Source organism: Tilletiopsis washingtonensis (assembly GCF_003144115.1).
Source record: "Tilletiopsis washingtonensis strain MCA 4186 unplaced genomic scaffold FA09scaffold_8, whole genome shotgun sequence".
NCBI lineage: Eukaryota > Fungi > Basidiomycota > Exobasidiomycetes > Entylomatales > Tilletiopsis > Tilletiopsis washingtonensis.
This window is the reverse complement of record NW_020312005.1, coordinates 98,353-124,859: the sequence shown is the minus strand read 5'-3', so window position 1 is coordinate 124,859 and position 26,507 is coordinate 98,353. Positions and strand designations below refer to the sequence as shown.

Sequence of the window (26,507 nt, the reverse complement as noted above, 5' to 3'; positions counted from 1 at the left end):
GTCAGGTGACCGCCGAGGCGGCGGCGCAGCGGCTTGGTGCCGCACCTCTTCCACCCTGCCTGCTGCCGTGCGTGGCCTGCACCTCGCGCCTCTCCCTCCCGCCCGCCTCAGCCGCCCCTGCTTACCTCTGCTGCGCCATCCGTTGCCCGCACTCTCTTGTAGGCATGTCGCAGGGTTGCCGCACCGACATTGAGCGGCACCGGCTGCCTGCGGTGCCTCCGGCGCGCCCAGAACGCGACCCTGACGCCGTCTTTGCCGCTGCACGCAGCGCGCATCTGCAGATGACGGCCTCCGCCCGCCTTCTTCGCGTGCCTTGGTCGCTGGCCAAGCCCGACGAGGCAAACAGTCAGCGCGCGAGCCTCATCGTGCAGCAGCTGCCCGACGAGCAACGCGTCCTCCTGCTCGACTCCGACGACCGCTGTGTCGTGCTCATCTCCTGGGCGCCAGCCCAGGGCACAGCCGGCGACTATCGCCCTGCGCTGCGGCAGGTGGAGGACGCGACGCTCCAGCTGCCCAATGCATGCCTCACCGAGATTCAGTCCACGCGCGGGCGTGGCTTCGCCACCGTCAACGTGAATCTGCGCCCGTGGCCCATCCACACGACGACAAACTCCGAGTCGTGGCCTACGGCGCTGCTCAACAGCCCGCAGCACACAACGCCTCTCATCTACGGCGACGCCCTGGCGCGCCTAGCAGCCGTCGCGCGCGACAACCTGGGCATGCTAAGCCCGGCGCACCTGCTCGTCTACGACGAGGTCGCGCAGCACCCGGAGCTTCGTGCGGTGCGCTTCCCCGTGAAGCCCGAGGAGCTGCGCACACTCGATAGCGACGCGGCGGCCCGCGTGATGGCAAGGGTCGGCGAGCGCGGTGCGTGCGTGTTCGACCCGCACGGCGGCATCATCGCCAACGTGATCAGCGACGCTACGATCTGCGCGCAGCACAAGGACATGCGTGACCACATGTACGGCCTTGCCTCCGTCATGGTGCACGGCGAGCACTTTGTCGGCGGTGCTCTGCATCTCCGCGAGCTGGGCATCAAGGTGGACACGTCCGACGGCACGGTTGTCACGTTCCCGGCGCGCCAGATCACACACGGCAATAGCGCGCTGCTGGCAGGCCGCCGTGGCTCCCTTGTGTTCTTCACGTCCGCAGGGCTCATCGACAAGTTCTCTGCCACCGGGCTGAGCATCGACACGTTTGTGCGCTGCACCCTGACTTGAAGAGTGTAATGCATTGTCCCTGCTGTCAACAGAGCGTCCCCCCGCGCTGCGACGTGCACCTGTGCCTGTTCCGCATGGCGGCCGCCTGCCCTGTCCATGCTGCACCGCCGCCCGGCGCCACCGAGGTCGCCTCGTCCGTTCTGTTGCGTGCATGTCCGTCATCGTATGTAGAGTGCGCGGCCAGCGGCAGATGCCCGCCGCGCCTGCCTCCGACTCGACTCTTACTGTGCATGCAGGACACGCGAGCAGCCTCCTGTGCGTCCATGTTCCCCTCTCGATTCCACGAAAGAAGATCGCCCGGCCTTGTTCGCCGATGGTCCACGTCGCAAGCAGCATGACTGCGAAGGCTGCGCGACTGAGCCGTCGCACTGCTCCGAGGCGCCTTATGCACTCACACTGCCATGACGGAGCGTGGCAGGCCTCCGGCTTGGTGGCCTGCGGCGCCGTGCTAGCTTTGGTGTCGGGGCCTGCTCACACACCGTCGCTGCAGGCGTGTGGAACATAGTGCCGTCACATCAAGCGGCGGAGCAGAGCAACATGCGTGTCTTGGGCATGCCTCTCTCGCCTGCAAGCGACTGGCACAGCGACGTTTGCGGCGCGCGTGGTGAGGAGGGGAGACGCTGCCGCCACCGGGCTCAGCGAAGCCCAAGGGCAGCCCTGCCGTTCTACGGGGCTGGTCGTGCATCGCCAGTCCTGGCCACTGGCGTAGAATGCACACAGCTGTCACCGCAGAGTGAGCTCCGGGGGTAGGCAGCCCCCTGTGGTGCGTCAACGCGACTGAAGCTTTCAACTGAACGCCCGACACGCGTGAGCCTCCAGGCAAAGCGCATGCGCACCGAGTCCTGCAAGACGTGTCTACTTTTCTGCACCGACTGGCAGGCGGGCGGCTGCTTCCTTCCTCGCCTAACGTCCAGCTCACGACTCGCCTCTTCACCTGTACACACATCCCTCGTCGTGTGCATCTCACTCTCATTTCCCTTCGTTTGGCCGGCTGTTGAGCACACTGAGGAAGGCCTCCTGCGGTATCTGCACGCGCCCGAACGACACTGCGCGCAGCCGCTTCTTGCCTTCTCTGGGCACCGCACAAGCGTCAGTAGGGCTTGTCAGGGCAAGGCACACGACTCACTTCTGCTTGCCGAGTTGCTGGAAATGCACAAAGTGTCAGCCGCGTCGGCGGCTCTTGGAAGTGCAGCACGTACCTTGGCCTTGCGTGTGTAGTCGCCGCCGTAAAGGCCAGCGGTGACGTCCTTTCTGAACGCCTTGAGCGACTCTCTTGCAATGACCCTGGGCGCAATGTGAGCAAGAGAGACAAGACGGCTCGGTGCACGCACTTGTTGCCGATGACAGCCTGGATGGCCACCTCGAACTGCTGCCGAGGCACGACGTCTCTGAGCTTGCGCGCCATGGCACGCCCGGTTGCGACAGCCTTGCTGCGGTGCAGCACGACCGCGAGAGCGTCAACAGGTGTGCCCGAGATGAGAAATGAGAGCTGAGAGTGTGTCAGCGGCCGCGCTTCCTGAGGCATTGCATGCCCTCACCTTGACGAGGTCGGATGCCGTGTAGCCGTCGTCCTCGTACTCAAATGCCGCGAAGCCGCCTGCCATGGCCTTGTCAGACAGCTGCCGCCTGCTGCTGCAGGCCCCTGCTCACTGGAGCGTGACTTGAGCTTGCCAAAGAAGTCCGTCACGACCTCGGCAAGCGGCAGGCGATACACCATACGTACCTGCCGCTTGCCCGACTTGCCCTCGTCAAACTCGATGCTGAGGTCCTCACCACGGTGCTCTGCGCACAGCTCCATCATCGAGCCAACTGACACGGCCGCTCATCAGCGCAGGCAAGACGCAGAGGCACCATGTGTACACACCGTACTCCTCTGGACACATGAGCGTGCCGCGCACAACCGGCTCTGCCAGCTCGGCATGCCCTGCTCGCAGCTCGGCCGGAAATTCGGCTGGACTGGCGATCGTGCGCTCGGTGCCGTCCTGCGCCGTGACGCGGAAGGGCACGGTTGGGGCTGTGACAAGGATGCTCTGGCCATACTCGTCCTCGAGCCGCTGCCGGAACACATCGAGATGCAGCGTGCCGAGAAAGCCCAGCCGGCAGCCCTGGCCCAACGCCGCGCTGCTCTCCCGCGCAACGGTCACACTGCGGTCGTTGAGCGCTAGCCGTGTGATGGCATCCTCGAGCTTCGGGAAGTCCTGCGCCTGGAGCGGATATACAGCTGCGTAGACCATCGGCACGCTCGGCTTGAAGCCCTCAAGCGGCTCGACCTTGGTGTGCGCGTGATGTAGCGTATCGCCGATTGCTGCTTCTGACCTGCGATGCGGCATCAGCAGGCACATGGCATTGCCAGCAGCGAGCGACATACATGTCCTTCATGTTCATCATCAGCCAGCCGACCTGGCCAGCGCGCAGCACGCCGGTTGATACGGGCTCCGGGCTGTTGACTCCGATACCGAGCACCTCGTAGGTCTTGCCCGACGCGGCCGACGCAATCCTATCCCCTGAGGAAGTCTCAATATGCAGGGTCCCCTCGCCTGCTCCTGCTGCTGTACTCACCTTTGCGCAGTGTGCCTTCGTACACCGAGGCCAGCGCCACCACGCCCTTGTACGGGTCGTACCACGAGTCAAAGACTAGGGCGCGCATGTCCTGTCTGCGCGCCTCCTTGTGCGTGCGTGCACCTCTGACAAGGCGAGCCAGGACCTCCTCCACGCCCTGTCCTGTCTTGGCACTCACGCTGATGGCCTCCTCGCGGCCGCCAGAGCCAACGTCGAGCCCCACGTCCTCCAGCTGCGCGAGCACCACGTCGGGCTGCGCCGCTGGCAGGTCGATCTTGTTAAGCACGGGAATGATGCGTAGATTGCGCGCCCGAGCGATGCGCAGCACCGACAGCGTCTGCGACTGGACGCCCTCTGTGTGCCGGGGTCAGAGCTGAAGCGCAAGCACACCAGCTTGACTCACGCGCGGCGTCCACCACTAGCAGGGCCACCTGACACGCAGAAAGACTGCGGCTTACTTCGTAGGCAAACTACGGCTGCGTCAGGCCCGCCGCAGCTGGCGCTCCAGCGTGTCACTCACGTCGACGTGCCCCGGCGTGTCTATCAGGTTGAGCAGTGTGCCCTGCCACCGCATGCTCACCGCCTGGCTCTTGACGGTGATGCCGCGCTCGCGCTCGACCTTCAGGCTGTCAAGCACCTGCCGGTTGCCCACGCCTGCCGGGATGCAGCCCGTCATCTCGAGCAGGCGATCTGCCAGCGTGCTCTTGCCGTGGTCGATGTGCGCGATGATACTGAAGGACACGGCTGGCAGCGCATCGAACGGCGCGGCCTCGGCCTCGGCCTGCGCCGGAGCTGCAGGCGGCCGTGTGCTGCTCGTGTGCAGCGCTGCCCGGCACATGGACACAGACTGCTGCCTCGGGGCGAGGCCGTGCCCGGCGTGCAGCCAGCTGCCCGAGGGGTGCGCTGCTGCGGCCCAGACCGAGCTCCTGCGCGGGCGGGCGGCGACGCCCGGCTGGCAGCGTGCCTCACACGCAAGCCTGGAGCTGGCGCTGGCGCATGCCGGCCGGAGCGGCAGACGTGCCGCGATGACGGCCATGGCGTGCGATGCGCAAGAGCTGCGCTGCTGCTGCTGCTGCACGGCAAGGGAGCAGGCGCGTGCGAGAGGGATGGAGGGTGGGAAGGTGGAGGAGGGTGAGCGCGCGGCGCGCCGCGCGCGCCGCGCAGCAGTCGAGCGCAGCAGCACAGCAGGTGGCCGCGGCGGCAAGCAACAAACTCTGACTTTAAAGGCGGCATATGCTCCACCTGCACGCGCACCCGACCGCCTCTTCTTCTTCCCGACCACCGGCACCCGCCTTCTCCACCACCGGCACCCGCCTTCTCCTCCACCGGCACCCGCCTTTTCCTCCACCGGCACCCGCCTTCTCCAGCATCCGCCTTCTCGACGCCGTGCCCCTCGCTTCTTCCACCTCGGCTCGCACGGCACGCCCGAGTGCGCTGCGCTGCCGCGCTCTGCCCGCCCGCGCCGCTCCCCGAGCGCAGCATGGTGCAGACGCACGCCTCGCACACGCGCTATCCGTGCGTGGCCGCGACCGCCGGCGCGCTGTGCCGCACCATGCTGACGCTCTCGCAGTGCGCCGTACGCCACGCTCATTCCCGCGTACTTCCAGCGCTACCCCAACCCGCTGGCCACACATGTGCTGAGCGTCGACGTGCTGGAGCGCCGCCTCGTCTGGCGCCCGTGCGCCGCGGCCGCAGAGGTGGCCTCTGCGGCGGCGTCGTCGTCGTCGTCGTCGTCGCAGCTCGTGCTGTGCACCACGCGTCTCATCCTCAAGCGTGGCACGCTGCCCGCCTGGGCGCCGCGCGGCATCGTCAAGAACAGCGAGAGCTGGGTGCTGGAGCAGAGCGAGGTCGAGCTCGACGCGCCGGCGGGCAGCGGCGGCGACGACGGGCAGCGCGACGCACAGGGGCGGCGGATGAGAGTGTGGACGCGCAATCTGGACCATACGCACAAGCTCGCAGTGACAGAGGGCCTTGAGCTGGCAGAGGGTAGTGCGAGAGGCGCGACGAGGTGAGTGCCGGCTGCCTGCCCGCTCGCATCAGTCGAGCTCACGCCGGACGCCGGCAGCTCTGCCTCTGCCAGCAACAGCGAGAGCGCACATGCGCATCTCACGCCGCCCGACGCCACGGCGGCCCTCTCGCGCGGCCACATTACCAGCAACATCAGCGTGCTGGGGCGGCGCATTGAGAAGTTTGGCCTCAAGCGCTTCATTGCGCATGCAGACACGGTGAGCCCTCCTGTCCTGCCTCGGCTTCCTCGAATGCTGACGCCAAGGGCCGTCTGCAGTCGCGCGAAGGCATACTGCTCGTGCACGCCGCGCTGCTCTCCCATCAGCCGGGCACGCTCTCCTCGACGCCGGCTCAAAAGCCGCGCCGGCAACGCCTTGCTGCCGCGCTGCGTCCGCCGTTCCTTGACGGCGACGTTCCGGGGCCGATCATGCGCGCACGCGCCAGACTCGAGCAGCTGCGTGCCTGGTGGCGCGATCTGGGCCGGGCGGGCGCCGTGGGTCTGCGAGCTGGCGAGGAGGGCGAAAAGGCCAGGCCGGGCGAGTGGCTGCGGGCACGGTTGGTGGGCATGCGAGAGAAGAGAGAGGCTGAGGCGGCGCAGACACAATAGCACTTCTGCAAGCAGAGATCGATTGCGCTGCAGCGCCTCGACGCCGCGCGTCTCGTATGGCAAGAGGAGCATCAGGAGCGAGGCAAAGAGGAACAGCGAGGCGCTGACGGAGACAGGCGCCGTGGGCGACGTCGACGAGGCGTACGCGGCGATCAGCGGCGCCGAGATGCCAAAGATGCGCTGCGCAGATGCGAGCCGATAGCAAGGGCGGAGACGGGCACACACGCACCTGCACGCCCATGGCCAGGCCGTCGCCCGTGCCGCGACACGGCGAGGGGAACAGCTCGTACGTGAGGTGGTAGAGCATGCTGTCCATTGCGTTCTGCGCGAGCGAGGCGCCGCCTGGTCCTGCTGCGTCAGTTCCGGTGCGAGAGAGCCACATCGGTCGCACTCACAGTTCCAGCCCAGCACGGCGCTCGACGTGCTCGCCGTGGTGAAGAGAAAGAGGCAGAGGCCGGTCAGCATGGGTGAAGAATGCCATGCTGAAGCGGCGTCCCAGGTATGGCAGCTCGACGGCGACGCTCGCGATCAGCGAGCCAGGAACGCCGCACGCAGCAATGATGACCAGCTGCCCAGTGGCCTGCGACGAGTCCTCGTCGCCGATCGTGCCGACGTACAGCGCGATAAATGAGTTGGGCAGCGCGTACGCAATGCCGATGACACCACAGCAGGGGCAGATCTGCCGCCGAAAGGTCAGCTCGGACCTGCCAGGAGAGCCGACAGGACGTACCAGGCACGTGTTGAGCGTCATGCGAGGGGAAGAGAAGAGCATGCGCCCATGCCGTTCGTCGAACTGCTTCACGCTGAGCTTGAGGTCCGCGAGCTCGAAGCCGAACGCAGCGCCCTGGTAGCTCGCCAGGCCCGGAGTGCCGGGCTCGGGCGCAGCGGGCGCTGCGTCGTGCGCGCCAGCCTCCTTCTCCTTCTCGAGGCCCCTCGCGGCGGAGGCCGTCTCTGTGAAGCCGTGCTAGGCGGCGCGCAGCATCTCGAGTGTCGAGCTGTTCTCCCGGCCGTTCTCGCGCGCGATGAAGTCGAGCACGGTGATGGCCTCGGCGTCGCGGCCCTTCAAGTTCCCGGAATATAATTCAGGAAAGCCAGTGCTGGTCTGAAGGCCACCTCCGGACCTGCTCGCTCCTTCCCCGGATCCACTGCGGCCAGGGCACCTCCGCCTGGCCGCTGCCCCCCCTGTCTCTCTCCTCCGTCTTTCTTGCTTGCTGCTACACGTGCGTGTGAAGTGTATCTGGTTGATCTCTCGTGAGTGAAGTGCAGGTGCAGTGTGAGCTTGGTGGGAGGGCAAATGTGCAGTATGCCGTGCTGCGGTCCTGCACTCCAGTACGGTACGCAGAAGCAGCCTCAAAGCGCAGGACCAAAGGGCGCAGCGTCACTCCGGACACGGAAGTAGATTGATGCGCTGCGCCGCCCAGAGCCCAGGAGGCGCAGAGATGGTCAGTGTCGGCGCACCGGCGCATGGCGCATGCGCATGATGGTAACTCCGACGGTGCGGCGCACATGTCCTGCAGCTGCAGGTTGGTCCGAGGCACGCGGCGCTGTACCGCACTGCCCAGCAACATCAGTGCGGCGGCACGGCATGAGGCACTCAGCACAGCGCAGGAGGGCTTCTGGCGGTGGAAGCGGCCTGCATGAGGGGGACGCAGCAGGCACCAGGGCAGCAGCGGCATGCCGCCAAACAGCAGCCGGCGCAGCGCCACGCTGCATGCATCCTGCATCTGGCACTTCCGGTCCGAGTTGGACCCTGGGACCTGACCCTGGCCAGCGCCAGCCAAGGCATGCGGCGTGTGAACAGCTGGCGGCAGGACCAGCGCCACACATGAGGTGCTGCGTGCTGCGTGCTGTCCGATGGCAGATGCCAGCGCAAGCCCGGTCCCCCATTCTGCATGTGGCCGTACTGCGCTCCGTCTCCGCCGTTCCCTTGTTGCTCGCTTCACCTCGGGTAGTTCTGCGGCTGCAGATCCCGCCGCGAGGCTCCGACTCAACACCGGACAGGTGGGCAGCAGCACTGCAGTCCGCCACTCCCATGCTCGCATGGCTGCTGCACTGCAGAAGCCTCGCAGCCCTGCTTGCCGGCAAGGTCCCACACCTGACACATGTCGCGCTGCATCTGGCCACTCCTTGCCATTCCTCAGATCCACGATCCGCACGCGGCGGCGCCTCCGACAACTCGGCTGCGGGGATCGCAGCGCCCACAGGCAGCAAGGAGACCGCTCCAGCACCGTGCGCTCGCCAGAGCTGCTCGGGGGGCGCAAGAAGGCCCCGCGGGAGCGGTGCGCCGCCGGGCATGCTCCTGTCTGCATGTCGGGTGTCTGTAGAATCCCATCGGACAGCCAACGCCGACAGAATGCGGCAAGCATGGAGGCTTGGCGCAAGCACTGGCATGCTGGTGTCTGCAAGCTGCTCTCATGGCAGCCAGTGTAGACACCAGCATGACGGTGTCTCTTCACTGCTTTCATGCCAGGCGCCGTAAGGCTGTTGCTGCAGCAAAGACTCCATAAAGATGCTTGTCGCAACGGTCTTGCTGCTCGCCCTCCAGCAAGTTCCGCCCCTCCGCCCATGCGCTTCCTCCCCCTCCTCCTGGCGGCGCTGCCGCTGGTTGCCGCGCTCCCCGCGCCTGCGGAGCCTGCCGACGCCAGCGCCGTCGTTGGCAACGAGCGCCACCTCGGCTGGCCCTGCACCAAGTCGAGCCAGTGCGGGACCAAGGACCTCTACTGCCGTCGCGGCAAGTGTGACGTCCGCAAGAAGCTCGGTTCAAAGTGTTACAAGTCAATCGGCGTGCGTGAACCTGGCATTCCTTTCCTCAATTGCTTGCTGACCCCCAACGCCGCCTCTCTGCGCGTGCTGCTCCACAGTGCATCTCCAACAAGTGCTCGGAGAAGCGCTGCGTCGCCGGGGCCGTGCTGACGCTTGGCGAGCGGTGCGAGACAAGCAAGTCGTGCGCATCAACGTACTGTGGCAAGTCCAAGTGCGCCGTGCCGCAGCCCGTTGGCGCCGATTGCTACAAGCCAGCCGGCGTGCGTGCCCCTCCGTACGTCTCCTGATGCCAACTGCGGGCTGATCCTTTGCGCCACAGTGCCTGTCCGGCATCTGCACGGACCACAAGTGCGCGGCGCCGGCGACGACGCCAAACCCGGATCCTACGACGCCCCCTACGACGCCCAAGGACCCCTCCGCGCCTCAGGACCCCTCCTCGCCCCAGGACCCCTCCACGCCGACCAACCCGACGCCCAACCCACCGACAGATGAAGTCGGCAACGTCTCGGACAACGGCCACTTTGAGGATGACGAGGGCGGTCTCGCGCCATGGCAGACGATCGGAGAGACAAAGCGCAGCGACGTTGACTATACCGCATGGGACGGGACACATTACGCAATTCTGGAAGTCAACGAGGCTGGAGGCCCCGGACTGTACCAGCAGCCGTACACAGAGCCGCCGCCGACGAGAAGAGACGGCCTCGAGGCGCGCGACACACAGATCCCCAGCGCATACGACGTCTCGCTGAGGTACCGTGTGAACAAGATTGCCAACGCTGGAGCAAAGGGCTGCCGCCTGGCTGTCCTCTACGACGGAAAGGCGCCAGACGCCAGTGGTGTCGTGCGGTACACCAGCGCAAGCAGCGAGTGGAAGGAGCTGCGCGCCAACGTCAAGAGCGACGAGGCCATCCAGTACCTCTTCATTGTCATGGACTGCCCCGACGGCGGCACCACAACCGTTCACATCGACGACGTCAACTTTGTTCCCTTGGCGCCGGAGGAGCCTGCCTTCACGGCAACCGATGTCGCCAGGAATGGCGGCTTTGAGAGCGGCAAGGACCCCTGGACCTTGGTGGGCAAAGCCGAGGTCGTCAAACTCGTTGGCGTGGTACCGCCGGACGGCGACTACTACCTCCGTCTCTACCGCGAGGGTGGCACCGCACGCCAGCTCCTTGAGATGCCCGCCGGCACAAAGGTGGCAGGCTTCAACTCGTACGACATCAAGTTCAAATACCGACTCGACAGCTACTACGGGGGCAAGGCAAACGCCGGCCAGCCTGCCTGCAGGCTGGATGTGTCTTACGACGACGAGCCACCGACAAAGCAGGTGTATCTGAGCGCAGCGGACGTCAGCAAGACGTGGACTGAACTTACGGTCACCGTCACCAACGACGCGGATTTGATCAAGGCAATCCAGATCGAATCGTACTGCGGCGACTACCAGAATGCTCTGGCAGACGTCTACATCGATGTTGTCCAAGTCCTCAGCAGGGCGCCGGGAACGACGACGCCGCCGACGACGCCGCCAAAGAAAGACGATGTGTGCGTCAATGGCGGGTTTGAGGACGGAGCAGAGTCGTGGACGTTTGCCAGCGATGCGGCCATCGGGACGTCATACCCAAAGGACGGCAACGGCAAGAAGTATGCGGTCCTCCAGGGCCACACCAAGGATTCGATCAGTCAGCAAGTCCAGCTCCCTCCCGACGGGACGACAGGGTCAGGAGGCTTCTATCAGTATGTTGTGAGGTTTGAGTACCGGGTCTTCGAGTACGACTTTGGGGGCGGGGCCAACAGCGGCACCTGTCAGATCGGAGTCAGCCACGATGACCTTCCCATCGCCGACGTCGACAAACGCACAATCGACAGCGCCAGCGGTTGGGGCACCTACGAGGCCACCCTCACGAGCGACATGGACTGTGTTCAGAACATCAAGATCAGCACATCGTGCGGCGGCATGGCGTCAACTCTGGTGGCCGTCGACCAGGTCCAGGTGAGTTGCCCATCCTCTCTCTCCTACCCTCCGTTTCTCGCGCTCATCCCTTGTTCCAGTTCTTGCCGAAGGCATACACGCCAAAGACGGAGCCGACCGACGTTGCCCGTAACGGTGGGTTCGAGAGCAGCAAGGAGCAGTGGACCTTCGCAGGCCAGAGCAGCATTGGCACGATCAACTCGGAGTACGATCAGCAGTATGCAATCCTCCAGGGCGGTGACTCGATTAGCCAGGACATCAAGATGCCGGACAACTCACTCTACCAGGGCTACCAAGCGTACCGCGTCCGGTTCAAGTGGCATGTACAGGCGTACGCTGCGGGCAGCACAGGCACCGGCAAGTGCCAGGTCTACATCACCCAGGACAACGCCCAGGTCGACGCCACTCTCACTCCATTCGACACTCCGTTCAGTGGCTTCATCGACTTCAGCTCATACATCGGGAAGGAAGACGGCTTCATCAAGAACATCGGCTTCGGGTTGAGCTGCAGCTCGGGTTACACAGCGACGATCTACATGGACAACGTGCATTTTGAACCGACCGAGTACGTGCCGCCGCCCAAGACAGAGCCGACTGACGTTGCACGCGACGGCGACTTCGAGGAAGGCGCCAGCTCGTGGAACTTCGCTGGCGACGCCATGGTCTCCGGCGCAGATCCGATGTGGGAAAATACGAAGTACGTGGAGCTCAAGCCAGGCGGCAAGGTCTCTCAGACACTCGTGATGCCTCCGCGTTCGCTTTACGACGGGTACTATGGCTATAGCGTCGCAATGAAGTGGCGAGGAAAGGAGTTCACGTCCTCCGGCGGCCTGTGCTATCTCTACTTCTCCCAGGACGGCAGCCGGACAAAACTCGGGACCATGGAATACGCCTTCGGAAACTCGTTCCCCGGCTGGGTCGACTTCTCTGGCCCCATCGAGAGCGAGGACGGCGAGGTCGTCAAGAGTATCAGCATCGGCCTGGAATGCGACGCGACTGCCAACGCGGTTGTCTTCATTGACCAGGTGTCATTCACGCCCATCAAGGACTTGCTCAACGCGGCCCGTAATGGGCGATTCGAAGCCTCTGACCTCTCGCCGTGGGTGGTCACCGGCACGACTCTGAGCAACAGCGACAAGACTGCCAAGGACGGCCTGCACTACGCCCAGCTGTCTGCTGCCGCAGGCGGAAGCGGGGCGACGATGTCGCAGCAGATTGTGCTACCGGCGCGCTACCCCCTCGACGGATCGGACGGCTACAAAAAGTACGACGTAAAGCTGTTCTACAAGATTGTCAGCTACAACGGCGGGACCGCCACCGGCGGCGCCGCTGCTTGTTCGTTTGCAATGTCGTGGAACGCAAACGGAATCTCGAGCCCAACGATGATGAACTTCAACATGAATCAGGTGTGGAGCACCTACACCAAGACGATCAGCGACGTGAGCGAGATTAGCAAGATTAAGTTCTGGTTCGCTTGCAGCACCGCGGGCTCCAGCGCCACGATGCTCATCGACTCAGTCAAGTTTGTGCCTGTCAAGGACTGCCCGGTGCGCCGCGACGGCAACAGCCTCGAAGCGCGCTGCTGAGCCGTCGACAAAGCGCCCATCCATTCCATCGCACATTACCCACACCTTTCCCATACCCCGCCTCACCGGCGGCGTTCTCCTCCTTGCGCCGCCCTCACTTACCCTCACCCCCAGACCTGATTGCCTCCCTCCCGGATCCACCCCGCCTGGCCGGCGCCCCACTGTCTCTCCCCTCTGTCTCTCTCGCTCGCTGCTTCACGCGCGTCTGAAGTGGATCTGTTCAAACTCTTGTTGCTGAGTGTAGCGCGAGCTGCGACTCGAGCTTAGTGCTGGGTGTGAGACCAAGTGTGTGGCCTCCTGAGGCTGGAGCGAGTGACCATGCTCAACTTGCGCAAGCACCCGCCCAGGACCTGCCACAGCCCAGCGGCTCTCTACCATGGCCGAGGCTCCGTCAGCGCTCAGGGTCAGGGGGGGGGGGGCAGGCGCACGTTCTGGACCGCGCACGTGCGCACGAGGCGCGGCGCTGGCCGCGCGCGTGCGCTGCCAAGGGGCGCGCCGAGCTCGGCGGCGCGGCAGACGGCATATTTGCATTTTGCAGCCTCATGGCCCGCCAGGTCTGCCGCTGCGCCGGTCCAGATTCTGCCATTCTCGAGTCCATAGAGAGGCAGCTGATGCATGGCGATGGCGGCCACAGAGCGAGAGGTCGCAGCGCAGCCGGCATCGGGAGGTGCGCTCAGGCTGCAGGTCGCGCGCGCCGTGCCGACCTGAGAGCTGGAGGCGCGAGCCGCCGGCAGCGTGCCGCGGCAGCGTCACGGCATGGCGGCCGGGGCCTCTATGCGGCTTCCCGCGCCAGGATAGAGGCACGCGGCGGTTCTGCCGGCCGCGCCGCCGAGGCTTCGCTGCCGCTGCAGCACCCTGCATCTGCCTCTGCTCCGCACCCGGCTTCCCTTGTCCTGCAGCGCGAGGCAGAGGCTGCGGCTGTCGCTGCCACCACCACCATCACCTCACGCGACTCAGCTGCTGCACCCACCAGCTCGCTCTCCGCCTCGCTGCCTGCCTCCACGCACGCGTCATTGCTCGCCGCGCCCTTGCGCTCGGCCACGCTCGGCCCTCGTCACGCCAGCCTGGGCCATGCGCCCCGCTGCCCGCTGTGCTGCGTCTTCGTGATCCCGCCGCATCGCAACCGACACTCTTACTTCCCGCTCTCTGCGTCTGACTGCCCGCCATGAAGTTTGGCAAGTCGTACATGGAGACGCTCGCCAGCCCCTCCTTCCCCGAGGAGTGGCGGCAGGGCGCCATCGAGTACAAGCATGTGAGTCAATGGCCGGGGCAGGTCTAGTGGCGAGACGAGGCAGGTGCAGTGGGCGAGGCGGAGAAGAATGGCAAACGTCGCAGTGACCCTGCGTTGGGTCCAGCGCTGACGACTTGCGCGCAGCTCAAGAAGCTCATCAATGGCGTCGTCGCCGAGCTCGAGTCGCTCGGCCTGGGCGCAGACGTGCTGCGCGACCTCATGCTCCCGCCCGAGGGCGCAGACGGCGATGACGAGGACGAGGAGTCGGCGGGCCGCCGCCGGCCAGCCGCGCCTGCGTCTGGCACCCGCCATGCGCCTGGCTCGGGACACCGCCGTGACTCTTCGGGCTCGCGCGAGCGCTCGCAGAGCAGCGAAGACTCGAGCGCAGACGAGGGCGCGGCGCCGGCGGGCAAGGGCAAGCTGCGCAGCGGCAGCAGCGTGCTGAGCCCACTCATCGAGGGCACGGCGTATGCCAAGCGCGCGGAGAGCAAGCCGACGGTTGTGCCGCGTGACCATCTTGAGCTGCCCGGCAGCGCGTACGATGAAGCCGTCGACTCTGAGGACAGTGCCTCGCATGCGCTCAGCTCATCGCCTGCCGCCGAGTGGCTCTCAAGTATGGTGCCGCCGTCGCGCGCCCGGCGCCACAGCTCGGCACTCAGCCGCGGCAGCCGCCTGCGCGCTTCTGGCAGCTCCTCCAGCGAGAGTCAGCGAGCAGACGGCTCAGACTCTCGCGACGTATCTGTCGACTCCGAGTCGGCCGTTGACGCGGATGATGATGCGCCGGTGGAAGTGCTCCGCCCGCGCTTCAAGCCGGCGCCCGGCGCGCGCAGACCGTCCTCAGCTCGGCCATCGAGCTCGCAAAGCAGCGCTGGCGCCAGCGCAGACGATGAAGCGGCCGAGCGGCCCTGGCACGGCCTGGGCAAGAAGGACCTCGCCGCTCTGCGCACCGGCCGGCCCAGCGACGTGGGCGGCGCCACGGGCCTTGCGCCGAGAAAGATGGGACCTACAGAGCGTCGAGCGTCGTCAGGGGCCGCGGGCGATGACGAACGGCACGACTGGGGCGGCCAGGCATGGCGCGAGCGTGCGGGCATTGACCTGTGGAAGCAGGCGGGCGAGAAGTCTGCGCCGCCGCGCAAGACGAGCCCGCCACCAACGGCCAGCAGTCCCGCCGGCGGTATGGGCGGCCGTTGGGTGAAGGGCAAGGATGGGCGACGAGCGCGCGCAGAGTACGAGCTTGGCGGTACTCCGGAGCACCCGATCCCCCGCATCCGACTGTTCGTCGAGTCGCCCGTCAACTCCGACGAGGAGGATGGCGGGGCAGCAGACGACAGCGACGCAGACGATGAGGACGAGGCTCGCATCACCGACCTGCCCGACAGCCCGCGCTCGGTCGCAGACACAATCCGGCCTGCGCCTGCCGCTCTCTCGCTGCCGGACCCGGGCTTGCCCTTGCCGCCGCAGGACGCAGCAGACGCGGCCGCCGAGGCTGCAGCCTCCTCGCCCGCAGATGTGGTCGACTCTGGCGATGCAGGCGTGCACAAGCGGCGCATGCGGCATCGCGAGATTGTCATTCCGCTCACGGCCGACTCGGAGTTCCTCGACACGCTCACCAATGCACTGGCGAACTTGTCGAGCCTGCAGACGCAGCAGCGCGACAATTTCGTCAAGCAGACCAACTCACTCTGCAGCACCGTGGCGCGCGTGGCCAGCCCGTATGCTTCCAAGAGCGACCTCTACGTATGGCGCGAGATCTTCAGCCTCTACGTGGAGATGCAGATCTTCGAGAGCCAGCGCGAGAAGGATCGCGGCGAGCTGAGCGTCGACGAGAGCGAGGCGCGCCTCAAGCGCTTCGCCGAAGAGCTGGCCAAGCGCGGCTGGGCTGTCGATGCTGCGCCGCCGAGCGCGCCGCAGAAGAAGGGCCTCGCCAAACGCATGGGCCTGCGCAAGGGCGAGAAGAGCAGTGCCTCGAGCGGCGGCGACCTGCCGCTCAAGGACGCGCGCTCCGTCACGGCGCTCGAGGACTTCCTGCGCCTGAATCTGGCGCTGCTCGACGTCAAGAAGTTTCAGCGCGTCAACGTCGAGGCGGCGCGCAAGATTCTCAAGAAGCATGACAAACGCACGGCGCTCACGGCCAGCTCGGACCTGCGCACTTTCATGGCGCAGCAGGAGGCTGCTCGAGCGCGCGCTATGGTGGCCGGTGTGGGTCTCTCGGGCCTGGTGGACGTCTCGCCCGAGGCGTTCGGCGGCAGTGCCGGTGGCGCACTGGTGCCGACACATCCCTCGCTCGCGGCGCTGCTGCCGTCGAGCACGACAGGCCTGCTCTCGGAGAGTCTGCCGCACATTCTGCTCTCGCTGCTCACCTCGACACTGCTGCCCATTCTGCCAAGCATCGACGACTACTCATGTGCCATCTGCACGGGTGTAGCATGGCGGCCCATCCGCCTCGACTGTTCCCACCTCTTCTGCATCCGCTGCCTCGTCAAGCTGCAGAAGAAGGGCAAGGTCGACTGCCCGCTGTGCCGCTCCAAGGGCGTCGTGGGCACTGCCGATGGCCGTGAGTGTATCCGGCCTGCGCCCCTGAGCCCGTGACTGACACCTATCGACCAGGCAACGTCGACGAGGCGGCGACAAACTTCATGAAGGCCTGGTTTCCGCGCGAAGTTGCGGAGAAGGACAAGGAGAACGAGAGCGACCGCCGCAAGGAAGAGGTGTGTGCTTGCATGTGCATCGCTCTGCCCTGCGTGTCGCTGACTGGCGTGCATCAGATGTTCGAGCTCGGAGTCCGAGTCACCGACGCCGATGCCGAGAAGTGCATCATCTGCTGAACGGCTCGCTCACCGCTTCTTCCACCTCGGCCCTTTGTCACGACAAGTCATCTGTTTCGTCCCATTATCTGCTCCTTCCCCAGGATTGTGCCTGTACCGTCACCCTACCGCCTGCAACCGTCGGAGTTGGGCCGTGCGAGACGGGCGCAGCTTCCCCGCACTCGGCCATCGGGCATGGCGATGTCACGCGCGCCAAGCGAGGCGAGCGAGCGGCGCGGAGAGCAGCAGCGGCGGCCTGTGGCATGCTGCAAGCGCGAAGATCAGCACGGCGCAGCCGACGCAGCACGGTGCTTCAGCGAGGTGCACAGCACAGCAGCAGCAGGCAACGGCCGGTGCAGCGAGCGAAGGGTGCGGCGTGCGGCCCTCGCCCGCGCCCGCCGCGCGCGCGCCCTCGCCGGGCAACGCGCTGCCGGGCCGCGCCTCGTGCCGGCGCCGGCGCTGCGCCTGCTCCTTCCTTCCTCTCCCTCCACCACCACACACCATGTCGCTGCCCCTCTCCGGCGTGCGCGTCCTCGAGTTTGCCGGCCTTGCGCCCGGCCCCATGGTCGGCCTCGTGCTCGCCGACTTTGGCGCCGACGTCGTGCGTGTCGACCGCGTCGGCGGCGCCCTCAACGCCGACACGCTGGCGCGCGGCAAGCGCAGCGTCGCGCTCGACCCCAAACACCCGGTGGGCAAGCTGGCACTGCGCACGCTCGCCAGCCGCGCAGACGTCGTCATCGACCCCTTCCGCCCCGGCGTGCTCGAGCGGCTGGGGCTCGGCCCCGCGGCCGTGCAGGCGGGCGGCGACGGCGTGCGTGCCAACGAGGGCGTCGTCTTCGCGCGCCTCACCGGCTTCCAGCGCGAGGGTGAGTGGCGCACGAGGATTGCAGGAGGAGCAGCCTGCGCTAGAGTGCAGGCAAGCGCAAGTGCTGACCACGCACCAGGCCCGTACGCAAACATGGCCGGCCACGACATCAAGTGAGTGTGCCAGCAGCTCGCTGCATTGCCGCACGCGCACTGAACACGGCACAGCTATGTTGCCCTCTCTGGCCTGCTCTCTATGCTCGGCACGCGCCGTGGCGGCCCGCCCGAGCCGCCGTCGAACCTGCTGGGCGACTTCGCCGGCGGCTCGTTCATCTGCCTGCTCGGCATCCTGCTGGCGCTGTTCGAGCGCTCGCGCTCCGGCAAGGGCCAGGTCGTCGAGGCCGACATGGTCACGGGCGCGCGCTACCTCGCTACCTTCTCGCTACTCGGCAGCTATCTTGAGCACCCGCAGTGGGGCAGCATCATCGGCAGCGGCACAAACGAGAGCCGCGGCGAGGGCGCGCTGGCGGGCGGCGCGCCGTGGTACGGCGTGTACGAGACGCAGGACGGCGGCTGGATGAGCGTGTGAGTGCAGCGACTAGTCTACGATGGGCCAGCAGTGGGCTGACATGCTTCTGCAGCGGCGCCATCGAGGCGCCCTTCTACAGGCAGTGCCTCCAGATCCTAGCGGCGGCGGCACCAGACGCACCATCCGGCACCTCGGCGCCCGCGCCTGCTACACAGAACGACCGCAGCACGTGGCCGCAGCTGCGCGCCTACTTCGACGCCGTCTTCCGCACCCGGACACGCGACGACTGGACGCAGCGCTTCACGGGCACGGACGCATGCGTCGTGCCGGTGCTGACGCGCGACGAGGCGGCGCAGGCCGTGCTGCCGGCTGCGGGCAGCGAGCACGCCGAGGGCGTCGTCGTGCCGGCACCGGCGCCGCGCCTCAGCCGCACACCGGCACCGCGGCCTGCGGGTGCGTCGGGCGCCGAGGACACCGATCCGCACATGCTCCTCGGCGCCGGCGAGCACACACTCGAGGTGCTGCGCGACGCCGCCTGGGCCGGCCTGCCCGACCGCGAGCTCGTGCGCCTGTGGCAGAGCGGCGCAGCCGACGGCAGCGACGCGCCCGACGGCGTCGACGATGCGAAGCTGTAGAGAGGCTGTGCATCCGCGACGAGCTCGACAAACTCCAGGACCCCGACCTTCTCGCACAGACTCCGCCGAGGAAGCCTGGTCATATCGCTAGCGCGCTCAGCTCAGAGCAATAACATGAGTAAATGGTGACTTCCGGGGCATACGCATGCCCATGGGTATCTGCGAGCGCGGGACTGGCATCCGGCTCGCTCAGCGGTCGCGCAGCTCGGCCGGCCACATCTCGCGTGGCCGCAGCACGCCCAGGCGTGAGTGGCGCGGATTCGTCGGGAACCAGGTGCCGTCGAGCGGCGCCTGGCCGACGGGCACTGCGAGGACGTCAGCGCTGGCGTCGACGCGGCACACGCGCGCGCGACTCACAGATCCAGCCCAGCACGCTCTCGCCCATCACGCTGCGCCAGTTGCTCGTCGGCCCGTCAGCGGGCGCGGCGCGCCGGTCGATCCACCACAGGTTGCCCTGCCGTTTCGGCGCGCCCCACTTGGCGTCCCACTCGCGGCGCAGCGCGCGGCGCTCGCGCAGGTGCATGCCCGCGCCCGCGGCGCCCGCGCTCGAGAAGTAGCCGTCCATCGCGGCACGCTCGGCACCCGCCGAGCGCTCTACCGCCATGTGCTCGAGCGTCGTGAGATTGAGGTGCAGCAGGTACGTGTGCGTGAGCAGCAGCGAGAGGGTGAAGAGCGTGAAGATGGCCGTGCTGCGCGCGCGTCAGCGTGACGGCGCAGTACTCCATCCTGCGACACTCGACTCACATGGCAAAGAGGCTGATCACAAAGCCGTCGGTCCGCCAGGCGTCGTAGGGCGCCGCGCCGCGCACGCCGCGAGCAAACAGCACGGCAGACGAGATCATCGTAAAGAGCTCGAGGCCCGTCACCCAGAAGACAAAATCTGGCGGCGCGTCAGCTTCGGACATGCGCGAGCAGGCCGCGCGACGCACTGTAGTAGAATTTGTGGTTCTGCGCCCCGACTGAGAGCAGCAGTGGTCAGTGCGGCGCATGCTGCTGCCGCTCCTTGCGACACTCACCGCAACCGCCGATCCAGGGGCAGTGGTGGTCCATGCGCATGACACACGTGCCGCAGCGGCGGCAGTGGTGGGCGCGCGGCGGGCGTACACGCATGCAGCGGTGGCAGTAGCGGTGCGCCGGCGCGAGGACCGGCTTGGCCGCCGGCATGCGCGAGGGGCGCGGGATGAGGCCGCTCCACGGCGGCACCTCGCTGCCGTTCGCGGGATGCGGCGCTGCCATGGCGACGACGGGCGCCGACGGCTGCAGCGCGGCCGCGCCCAGCGGACCGACGAGCGCCGGCAGCGCAGGGGCCTCGGGCGCGTCGGGCACCTCCTGCGGCACCGGCACGGTCGTCGGCGCTGCGGCCTCTGTGGCGGCCTCTGTGACGCTCTGCTCTGCAGGCGGCGCCCTTGCCGTCGTGTCGGCAGCGCTCTGCTCCGGCGGCGCGCTCGGCGCTGCATCGCTTGCTGGCGCCTGCCCCTGGCCAAAGTGCAGCGCGCCGGCGGGTGCCCAGGGCGCCGAATAGTAGTACTCATCGGCGGCCGGGTCGGGCGTGTCGGAGACGCCAACGTGGTCGCGCACGAAGCCCGGCGGCGTCAAGAAGATGCGCATGTATGTCCACAGGGCTGCGGCGCGTGAGCGTCTGGCGCAGCGCGCGCACCTGCCCAACTCACTGAGCAGCGTGAGGATCGTGGCCGCGACGAGGAGGCCAGCTGCGGCGCCGCGTCAGTGCGGACGCTCGGCGCGCCTCTGCCACCACTCACTGCCGGTGGCCCGCGGTGCGAGCGCCTGCTCTGTCTGGCGGATCGCCGGCACGCAGATGCGCGCCGCAAACACTGCCGAGCGCTGGCGGTCAGCGGCGCAGCGGCGTCAGGAGCGCGGCGCACGCACCGCCGTACACCCAGCCGACGAGCACGATGACGACGGGCACCATGGCATAGCGCATCAGCGGGCCCTCGCCGCGCGCAAAGCCCGGCTCGCGCGGCGGCCCGCTGCCGGGCGCCTCGGGCGCCTCGTCGTCGTCGGCGCCGTGCTTAAGGCGGCGGCGGCGCTGCTCGGTGCGCGCGTCGAGGCGCGCGGCGTACGCATCCATGGCCGCCGTGCAGCGCTGCACGGCGGCGACGGCGCCCGGCGGCTGCTTCTCTGCAGCGGCGGGCGGGGCAGACATGCGCGGGTGCAAGTGTGCGGGAGGGGATGGGGGAGAGGAGGCAGGCGCCGCTGGTGCGCGGCCGCGCCAAGCAACACGCGCGCGCGCGCGCGCGCGTGCCGCACAATCAATTCCATTTCTGCCAGCAGCAGCAGCGACTCTCGCTACTGCGCACCACCACCCCGCTTTCCGCTCCACATCTTCCCGCGCCGTCTGCTGGCCGCCGTCGCTCTCATCGCTCATGGGAGCCTGCGTTGGCGGCGAGAAGGAGGCTCGAGCGCCAAGATGCAGGACGGCGCGCCTCGGCGTCGGCGTCGGGCCGCCGTCGGGGCAGCGCGGCCCCGGCGCTAACGCTCGGATTGGTCCCCAATGGCGAGCTGCTTCATCTCATCCTCATCCATCGCTGCAGCTGAAGACGCACGAGAGAAACCTTCGGGCTTGCTTCATCACCCGCAAGAGGGCGAATAGTCTTGTGGGCCACGTCTCCTGAGGAGGTGGCTCCCTGGCCGTGTCTGTACCTCGCAGCGCCGCGCGCCGCGCGGCTCGCTGCTCCTCAGGGGCGCGTCCGGACAAAAAGCTCCGGCGGCCGGCGGGGCGCAACGCCGCCTCTCACCCGCTCACGCCCACCTCGTCTCATCAGCGGCAGCAGCTAGCAGCAGTGGTGCCCTCGGGGTCCCGGGCCCGCGAGGGGAGAGAGCATCTCGGGGCGTCCTGGACGTTGATGAGCGTCTTCGATCTCGCCTACGAGAGCGGACCGCAGCAGGCGCGACGCCTCCTCTCGCCTCGATGACCTCGCCCACGCGCGCCGGATCCGAGCGCCGCTTTAGCCGTGGCACTCCGGCGCTCATAGAGCACCTTTTTCGGGCGAGATCCGCAAGAGAGAACGATGAGGCTGTGCTGCTGCTGGTGCCTGATGGAAGCCGCCCGGCTGAGGAGCTCGATCCGGGCCGCCAAGCAGCATCGAGCGGGACCTCGCAGGTATAAGAAGCGGCCTTGGCTTCGCTTCTTCCTCTCTCCTCACCCAGCCTCTCATAGCCACCTCACAACACACCACCTCACACCTCACTCATCATGAAGTTCACCCTCGCTCTTCTCTCCGCCGTCTTCGCCTCGGCCGCGCTCGCCGCGCCCTTCATGCAGGCGCGCAGCGCGCTCGACTCGCCCTTCCAGGCGCGCGACGGCCTCAACTCGTCGTGCTCGCTCGAGCGCGAGACCCCGGACGTCAAGTGCCAGGAGCTGCGCTTCTTCTACGAGCACTCCATCTACCTCACCGACGAGGTGTGCTCCGCTTATCTCTCGCTCTGCCACTCGAGTGCGACTTCCAACACGGTGGCATGGGGTGGCTGCGAGGCGTACAGCTCCACGGGAACGTGAGTGCACCTCCGCTCGTGCCATCCGCTCTACCTGCCATGGCTAACACCGTGTACTGAAGATACCACGCGTATTGCACTCAAGTTCGTAGGCCTTTTCATCAGCTCTGCTCTGCAGCAGACACGTAGCTCCGACTGACACGTCTCTCCCCCCCTTCACAGGGTCGCAACCACGGCGGTCAAGCCTCGATCTCCTCGTCCATCGCCGAGAAGCTCGACACGCCCGAAGTCAAGGATGCTGACGGCACGTGCACGCCCATCCCCACCACGCCCGACTTCTGCGAGACGCCGTACACGCCGGGAGGCGTCTTCAACAACTAAGCGCGTCTGCTTGGCGCATCTCGCTCTCGCTCTCTACCCTCTCCCCCGTACAAGCACGACTTCTCGGTGCACGAGAGCAGAGGGAGTAGACGTGCGTGCGTGTGCCGCAAATGCGTCATGCTCGTGGGTCCACCAGGCCACACATTCGCAGCACTCGCCACCGCACTACTTCACTTCGCTCTTAATACATCACCTGACGACCCGCTGAAGATTTGCGAAGTGAAGCAGTGACGTGTGGCAGCGTGCTAGCATCGGTCTCGCGGACTGCGCTGGTGCCTCCAGCCGGTGCCGGCTGATCCACATTGTCCATGTCTTCTCAGCCACACGCAGGCGCAACGAGCAGCAGGAGCCAGCGTGTGATTGCAGCACGCGACAGCGCAGACGAAGCAACGTTGGCCGAGCATGACCCGCACAGCCCGGCGTCGCCCTGACGTCCTCTAGGCAGCCTTGGCCTTCTTCTCCGCGCCGCCCGCAGCGCCAAACTTCTCCGCGCGCTTCCGCTTGCGCTCCTCCTCCTCCGGATCCGCCGGCGCAGCAGCTGCCTTCGGCGCCGCAGCGGGGCTCGCAGCGGCTGCTGACGCGGCAGTGCCGAAGCGCGCCGCTCGCTTGGCCTTGGCGGCCTCGTCGGCGGCGTGGCGCGCCTCGCGCGCGGCCTTCTCCTCAGGCTGCGAGGAGGGATGGTCAGACTGAGAAGCCGGGAGGGATGCGCGGACGAGAGATACAGCTGGAAGAGACGATCACAGCTGCGCTCTAGCATGCAGCATGGGCGCAGAAGACGACCGTTCCTCGCGCCTCATCCCCTCGCCTAACACTGCAGCTCGACAGCACCCCGCACCCCGCCTTCCGCACCCTGAGCACTGACCGGCTACTCACTGTCTCCGTCTTCTTTGCCTCAGCCTGCTTCGCCTCGGCCTTGGGCCCTGTTGGTGCCTTTGCGCCAGGCGCATCTCTCTGCTTGTTGGCGCCCTCCACGGCCTTCTTGGCGCCCTGCGCATCGACGCCCTTCCTTGAGCCCTTGCCCAGCTCCTTCTGCAGGCCCGCCATGCCCTTGTCCTGCGCCGCATCCTCGACGCCGAACTTCTGTGCCCGCTCAATCTGCGCGTCGATCTCCTCGGTCGACTGGCCGAAGCGGGCGGCACGCGCCTTGCGCTTCTCCAGCTCGGCGATGAGCGTCGCCTTTGCCTCCTCGGCGCTGGGCGCTGCTGCCTCCTCAGAGGGCGCAGACGCCGCAGCAGAGGATGCAGAAGCTGCCGCAGTCGGTGCAGCGTCTGTCGCTGCCGGTGCAGCCGCGGCAGCCGGCTCTTCGCTGCGAGGGCGCGTGCATGGGTCAGCGCCAGACGCATGCAGCGTCGCCACGCGCCAGGTATGGCCTCGCACGCGCGCGCATCGCCCGAGTTGCTCACTTCTCGTACTCCAGCAGGTCCTCCTCCTGTGCCGGCGCCGACGGCTCCGGCTGTGCCGCAGCAGCAGCTGGCGCCTCGGCGCCGCCGCCGAGGCTGCTGGTGGCCTGCGGGTGCTGCAGCAGGCGCGCCACCAGGTCGGCCTTGTTGCCCGTCGCCGGCAGCTGCGCCTGCTGCAGCAGCGCCTTGAGCTCCGTCACCTTGAGCGCAGTGAGTGTAGCCTCCATGATTGAACGAGGGGTGGGGGTGCAGGAGGGGTGCGCGTCAGCGTGGTGGTGGCAGCCAAGACGAAGCCTGTCGGCGCGCCTCGCCGCGCCGTCGCCGGGCCGCGCGACGCGCGACGCGCCGCGCACGACAGCCGAGCGCGCGATGCTGCGGGCTCGAGCTGCCACGACCGCATCGCTGACCCTCCCTGCCTCAGCTCGCCGTCCGCGCACGTCGCACGCGTGGAGTGCCTCGATCTCATTTCACACGCTCCTTTGCCTCTGTCCCCAGCCACCCCACACATAAACATGTAACGGCGCATTACAAGCGTCGTCAGCACATCCCCCCCAGCGGGGATGATAATGCGACGTAGTGCTGGTGCTGCAGAAGCATTGCTGCAAGGCTCGACGCTGTGGCGCGAGTGTCAGAGTCAGCCGGCTGCCGGGCGGCGGGCGCACCGAGTGGTACACTCACAGGCCACGATCAGCGGACTGATGACGCCGGGCGCGCGGATGCTGGCCGTCTTGTACACGAAGACCTCGGAGGAGAAGTGGGCGAGCGCGAGCACGTAGGTCAGGGCACACAGCTCGTACACCCTGCGCGGCGTCAGTCAGCGAGCGACTGCACAGCAAGAAGCGTCGAGGCTCACTGTCGGTTGTGGATGTTGTACGCGGCATACAGCCGCACGCCGGCCGACGCAAGATTCCACACGCCGAATGTGCGCGCCGAGAGCGGCGTCACTGCGAGACAGCAGGAATGTCAGAGGTGGAGGACATGCTGGCTGCGACAGCGGGCCCGCACCTTGTGCGCCACCGCGCGTGTATACCCGACGGGCAAAGGCATGGTCGACGTAGTTCTGCACGCAGTTGAACACGGCGAGGCTCGAGACAAGGAGGAGCCACTTGGGCAGGAGGCCGACGGGCACTGCGTCGCATCAGCCGGGCGCAGCGACCAGAGCACACGGACACGAGCTCACGGAACGACATGGTGCGCGGTGTGTGTGCTGTGCCTCTCCTCGATCTGTTGTTGTGCCGCTGGGCAGAAGCTGATTGCGCTTGACGCGGTGTGGTGGAGGAGAGGCACGCAGCAGCCGCACAGCGCAGCGGCAGGTGCTCGGCGCGCGCGGCGCGCGCGCCGCGCGGCAGTCAGAGTCAGAGGAGTCCAAGCTCAGGCACCAGGCACGCTGACGAGGCAAGTTGCACCCCCGCCTCCACCTCGCTGACCCAAGCCGCGCTCAGCCCGCTCTCACCACCACCACCACGCCGTCCCCTGCCGCCATGCCCACCGCCTACCCCGAAGCACTGGGCTTCCGCTCCTTCGCGCGCGCCAACGCCGCCGCCTCGCTCGACGAGCAGCGCGCCCTCGTCGCCGGCGGCACGCAGGGCATCGGCGCCGGCATTGCGCTGCGCTACGCCCTCGCCGGCGCCGAGGTCTGGCTCATTGGCCGTTCGCGCGAGCGTGGAGATGCGGTGGTGCAGAAGCTGCAGCAGGCGTCGCAGGAGTATCAGCGCAGGAGCGGCAAGGCCGCGCACACGAGCGGCGCCAAGGAGCACGTCTTCTTCAGCGCCGATCTGGCAGACGCAAGGGAGATCACGCGCGTCGTCGAGGAGGTCCGGCAGAAGGCCGGCGAGAAGGGCATTGACTGGATCGTGCAGACGCAGGGTGGGCTCTCTTGCGCATGCCGTGACACAGGCAGCAGCAGTCGCTGACGGCTCGCCTTCTGCAACAATAGGCGGTCCGCCGACAGGCACGTTCCGCGAGAACGCCGCGGGCGGCTATGAGCAGCGCTTCGCCGTGCAGTGCCTGTCGCGCTTCGGCATTGCGGCACAGCTGGCCGCGGCAGGCGTGGTCAAGGCGGGCATCATTCTTGTGGCTGCGCCGGGCTCGGGCGGCAACAAGGCCGTCGACGTGGAGGACCTCGACTTTGCAAAGGCGCGCCAGACGGGCGAGTGGAAGAGCGGAGTATTTGGCCTGCTTGCGCAGGGTGCACGACAGAGCTCAGTGCTCGACAGTGTCTCTCAGGTAAGCCGCCGCTTTGCCACATTCGCGCCCGAAACGTCCACCCACGCTCATCATGTCCTCTCCACGCGCAGACGCTGGCAGAGCGCCACCCGGCGCTTCGCATCGCACACGTCTTTCCGGGACTCTGCAAGACGAATGCACTGGCGAATGCCGGCGGACCTCAAGTGGTGCAATGGCTTGCAGACACGTTTGGCGGCATCGTCATGAACAAGCCAGGCGTGGGCGGGTTTGCTGAAGTGCCTTTCTATCTCGCGGCGACTGCCGAAGGTACGTCCCATCTCTCTCTCTCTCTCTCTCTCTCTCTCTCTCTCTCTCTCTCTCTCTCTCTCTCTC

General features: G+C 67.0%; 12 protein-coding genes across 12 annotated transcripts in view; 7 read left to right on the top strand and 5 right to left on the bottom strand.

Annotated features, from left to right (window-relative positions):
- Positions 1–56: 56 nt before the first annotated feature.
- Positions 57–1,245, top strand: FA09DRAFT_359880 (hypothetical protein). The gene has a single exon (XM_025745174.1). The coding sequence runs from the start codon at positions 165–167 to the stop codon at positions 1,218–1,220; it is 1,056 nt and encodes a 351-aa protein (XP_025598977.1). The 5' UTR covers positions 57–164; the 3' UTR covers positions 1,221–1,245.
- Positions 1,246–2,189: 944 nt separating this feature from the next.
- On the bottom strand, positions 2,190–4,815 carry FA09DRAFT_296573 (putative GUF1-GTP-binding protein; the record flags this gene model as incomplete). Its single annotated transcript, XM_025740173.1, has 11 exons — positions 2,190–2,292; positions 2,347–2,363; positions 2,420–2,504; positions 2,552–2,709; positions 2,759–2,817; positions 2,871–3,029; positions 3,085–3,536; positions 3,589–3,724; positions 3,780–4,133; positions 4,183–4,249; positions 4,300–4,815. 11 exons carry the CDS (start codon positions 4,813–4,815, stop codon positions 2,190–2,192), a joined length of 2,106 nt encoding a protein of 701 aa, XP_025598976.1.
- A 298-nt stretch (positions 4,816–5,113) lies between these two features.
- On the top strand, positions 5,114–6,595 carry FA09DRAFT_345698 (hypothetical protein; the record flags this gene model as incomplete). The annotated part of the gene is made up of 5 exons (XM_025744709.1): positions 5,114–5,294; positions 5,350–5,787; positions 5,845–6,004; positions 6,064–6,341; positions 6,427–6,595. The coding sequence occupies exons 1-5, from the start codon at positions 5,260–5,262 to the stop codon at positions 6,593–6,595; spliced, it is 1,080 nt and encodes a 359-aa protein (XP_025598975.1). The 5' UTR covers positions 5,114–5,259.
- Positions 6,596–6,784: 189 nt separating this feature from the next.
- FA09DRAFT_359877 (hypothetical protein) lies at positions 6,785–7,872 on the bottom strand (the record flags this gene model as incomplete). The annotated part of the gene is made up of 3 exons (XM_025745173.1): positions 6,785–7,072; positions 7,124–7,357; positions 7,852–7,872. 3 exons carry the CDS (start codon positions 7,870–7,872, stop codon positions 6,785–6,787), a joined length of 543 nt encoding a protein of 180 aa, XP_025598974.1.
- A 1,084-nt stretch (positions 7,873–8,956) lies between these two features.
- On the top strand, positions 8,957–12,578 carry FA09DRAFT_356706 (hypothetical protein; the record flags this gene model as incomplete). Its single annotated transcript, XM_025744856.1, has 5 exons — positions 8,957–9,177; positions 9,255–9,416; positions 9,476–11,146; positions 11,206–12,460; positions 12,532–12,578. Coding segments are annotated over 5 exons (3,356 nt in total), but the record flags the coding sequence as incomplete, so codon positions are not given.
- A 996-nt stretch (positions 12,579–13,574) lies between these two features.
- FA09DRAFT_329207 (hypothetical protein) lies at positions 13,575–16,925 on the top strand. The gene is made up of 4 exons (XM_025742076.1): positions 13,575–13,963; positions 14,087–16,496; positions 16,550–16,650; positions 16,708–16,925. Exons 1-4 carry the CDS (start codon positions 13,877–13,879, stop codon positions 16,765–16,767), a joined length of 2,658 nt encoding a protein of 885 aa, XP_025598972.1. The 5' UTR covers positions 13,575–13,876; the 3' UTR covers positions 16,768–16,925.
- Positions 16,926–17,235: 310 nt separating this feature from the next.
- FA09DRAFT_329205 (CoA-transferase family III) lies at positions 17,236–18,841 on the top strand. The gene is made up of 4 exons (XM_025742075.1): positions 17,236–17,612; positions 17,691–17,724; positions 17,779–18,135; positions 18,192–18,841. The coding sequence occupies exons 1-4, from the start codon at positions 17,249–17,251 to the stop codon at positions 18,712–18,714; spliced, it is 1,278 nt and encodes a 425-aa protein (XP_025598971.1). The 5' UTR covers positions 17,236–17,248; the 3' UTR covers positions 18,715–18,841.
- On the bottom strand, positions 18,812–20,484 carry FA09DRAFT_329203 (zf-DHHC-domain-containing protein). Its single transcript, XM_025742074.1, has 5 exons — positions 19,731–20,484; positions 19,644–19,673; positions 19,459–19,594; positions 19,072–19,403; positions 18,812–19,019 (listed from the first exon to the last, which is right to left on the bottom strand). The coding sequence occupies exons 1-5, from the start codon at positions 20,320–20,322 to the stop codon at positions 18,904–18,906; spliced, it is 1,206 nt and encodes a 401-aa protein (XP_025598970.1). The 5' UTR covers positions 20,323–20,484; the 3' UTR covers positions 18,812–18,903.
- Positions 20,485–21,817: 1,333 nt separating this feature from the next.
- On the top strand, positions 21,818–22,706 carry FA09DRAFT_248373 (hypothetical protein). Its single transcript, XM_025739679.1, has 3 exons — positions 21,818–22,227; positions 22,290–22,311; positions 22,390–22,706. The coding sequence occupies exons 1-3, from the start codon at positions 21,929–21,931 to the stop codon at positions 22,546–22,548; spliced, it is 480 nt and encodes a 159-aa protein (XP_025598969.1). The 5' UTR covers positions 21,818–21,928; the 3' UTR covers positions 22,549–22,706.
- Positions 22,707–22,985: 279 nt separating this feature from the next.
- Positions 22,986–24,175, bottom strand: FA09DRAFT_325120 (hypothetical protein; the record flags this gene model as incomplete). Its single annotated transcript, XM_025741155.1, has 3 exons — positions 22,986–23,213; positions 23,422–23,854; positions 23,952–24,175. The coding sequence occupies 3 exons, from the start codon at positions 24,173–24,175 to the stop codon at positions 22,986–22,988; spliced, it is 885 nt and encodes a 294-aa protein (XP_025598968.1).
- A 271-nt stretch (positions 24,176–24,446) lies between these two features.
- FA09DRAFT_329198 (Erg28-like protein) lies at positions 24,447–25,220 on the bottom strand. Its single transcript, XM_025742073.1, has 5 exons — positions 25,129–25,220; positions 24,954–25,076; positions 24,802–24,892; positions 24,627–24,748; positions 24,447–24,562 (listed from the first exon to the last, which is right to left on the bottom strand). Exons 1-5 carry the CDS (start codon positions 25,136–25,138, stop codon positions 24,486–24,488), a joined length of 423 nt encoding a protein of 140 aa, XP_025598967.1. The 5' UTR covers positions 25,139–25,220; the 3' UTR covers positions 24,447–24,485.
- A 209-nt stretch (positions 25,221–25,429) lies between these two features.
- Positions 25,430–26,507, top strand: part of FA09DRAFT_296554 (NAD(P)-binding protein) — a gene marked incomplete at both ends in the record, with an annotated part of 1,330 nt that continues 252 nt past the window's right edge. Inside the window, 3 exons of the mRNA XM_025740171.1 lie at positions 25,430–25,814; positions 25,885–26,174; positions 26,246–26,441. Of these exons, the coding sequence (XP_025598966.1) occupies positions 25,430–25,814; positions 25,885–26,174; positions 26,246–26,441 (871 nt within the window). The remainder of the gene's footprint in view (positions 25,815–25,884; positions 26,175–26,245; positions 26,442–26,507) is intronic.

Bases quoted from the DNA above. Each gene is read 5' to 3' on its own strand.
- FA09DRAFT_248373 (XM_025739679.1), top strand. From the start codon at position 21,929: ATGAAGTTCACCCTCGCTCTTCTCTCCGCCGTCTTCGCCTCGGCCGCG. The intron at 22,228-22,289 runs GTGAGTGCACCT...CGTGTACTGAAG, and splicing joins GCGTACAGCTCCACGGGAAC to ATACCACGCGTATTGCACTC. The intron at 22,312-22,389 runs GTTCGTAGGCCT...CCCCCTTCACAG, and splicing joins ACCACGCGTATTGCACTCAA to GGTCGCAACCACGGCGGTCA.
- FA09DRAFT_329198 (XM_025742073.1), bottom strand. The intron at 24,893-24,953 runs GTGCGGGCCCGC...GCTGTCTCGCAG, and splicing joins CACGCGCGGTGGCGCACAAG to TGACGCCGCTCTCGGCGCGC. The intron at 24,749-24,801 runs GTGAGCCTCGAC...GACGCCGCGCAG, and splicing joins TACAACATCCACAACCGACA to GGTGTACGAGCTGTGTGCCC.
- FA09DRAFT_329205 (XM_025742075.1), top strand. From the start codon at position 17,249: ATGTCGCTGCCCCTCTCCGGCGTGCGCGTCCTCGAGTTTGCCGGCCTT. The intron at 17,725-17,778 runs GTGAGTGTGCCA...AACACGGCACAG, and splicing joins ATGGCCGGCCACGACATCAA to CTATGTTGCCCTCTCTGGCC. The intron at 18,136-18,191 runs GTGAGTGCAGCG...ATGCTTCTGCAG, and splicing joins GACGGCGGCTGGATGAGCGT to CGGCGCCATCGAGGCGCCCT.
- FA09DRAFT_329207 (XM_025742076.1), top strand. From the start codon at position 13,877: ATGAAGTTTGGCAAGTCGTACATGGAGACGCTCGCCAGCCCCTCCTTC. The intron at 13,964-14,086 runs GTGAGTCAATGG...ACTTGCGCGCAG, and splicing joins GCGCCATCGAGTACAAGCAT to CTCAAGAAGCTCATCAATGG. The intron at 16,497-16,549 runs GTGAGTGTATCC...CCTATCGACCAG, and splicing joins CGTGGGCACTGCCGATGGCC to GCAACGTCGACGAGGCGGCG.
- FA09DRAFT_359880 (XM_025745174.1), top strand. From the start codon at position 165: ATGTCGCAGGGTTGCCGCACCGACATTGAGCGGCACCGGCTGCCTGCG.
- FA09DRAFT_329203 (XM_025742074.1), bottom strand. From the start codon at position 20,322: ATGCGCATCTTCTTGACGCCGCCGGGCTTCGTGCGCGACCACGTTGGC. The intron at 19,404-19,458 runs GTGAGTCGAGTG...ACGCGCGCGCAG, and splicing joins GTGATCAGCCTCTTTGCCAT to CACGGCCATCTTCACGCTCT. The intron at 19,020-19,071 runs GTGAGTCGCGCG...ACGTCCTCGCAG, and splicing joins GAGCGTGCTGGGCTGGATCT to TGCCCGTCGGCCAGGCGCCG.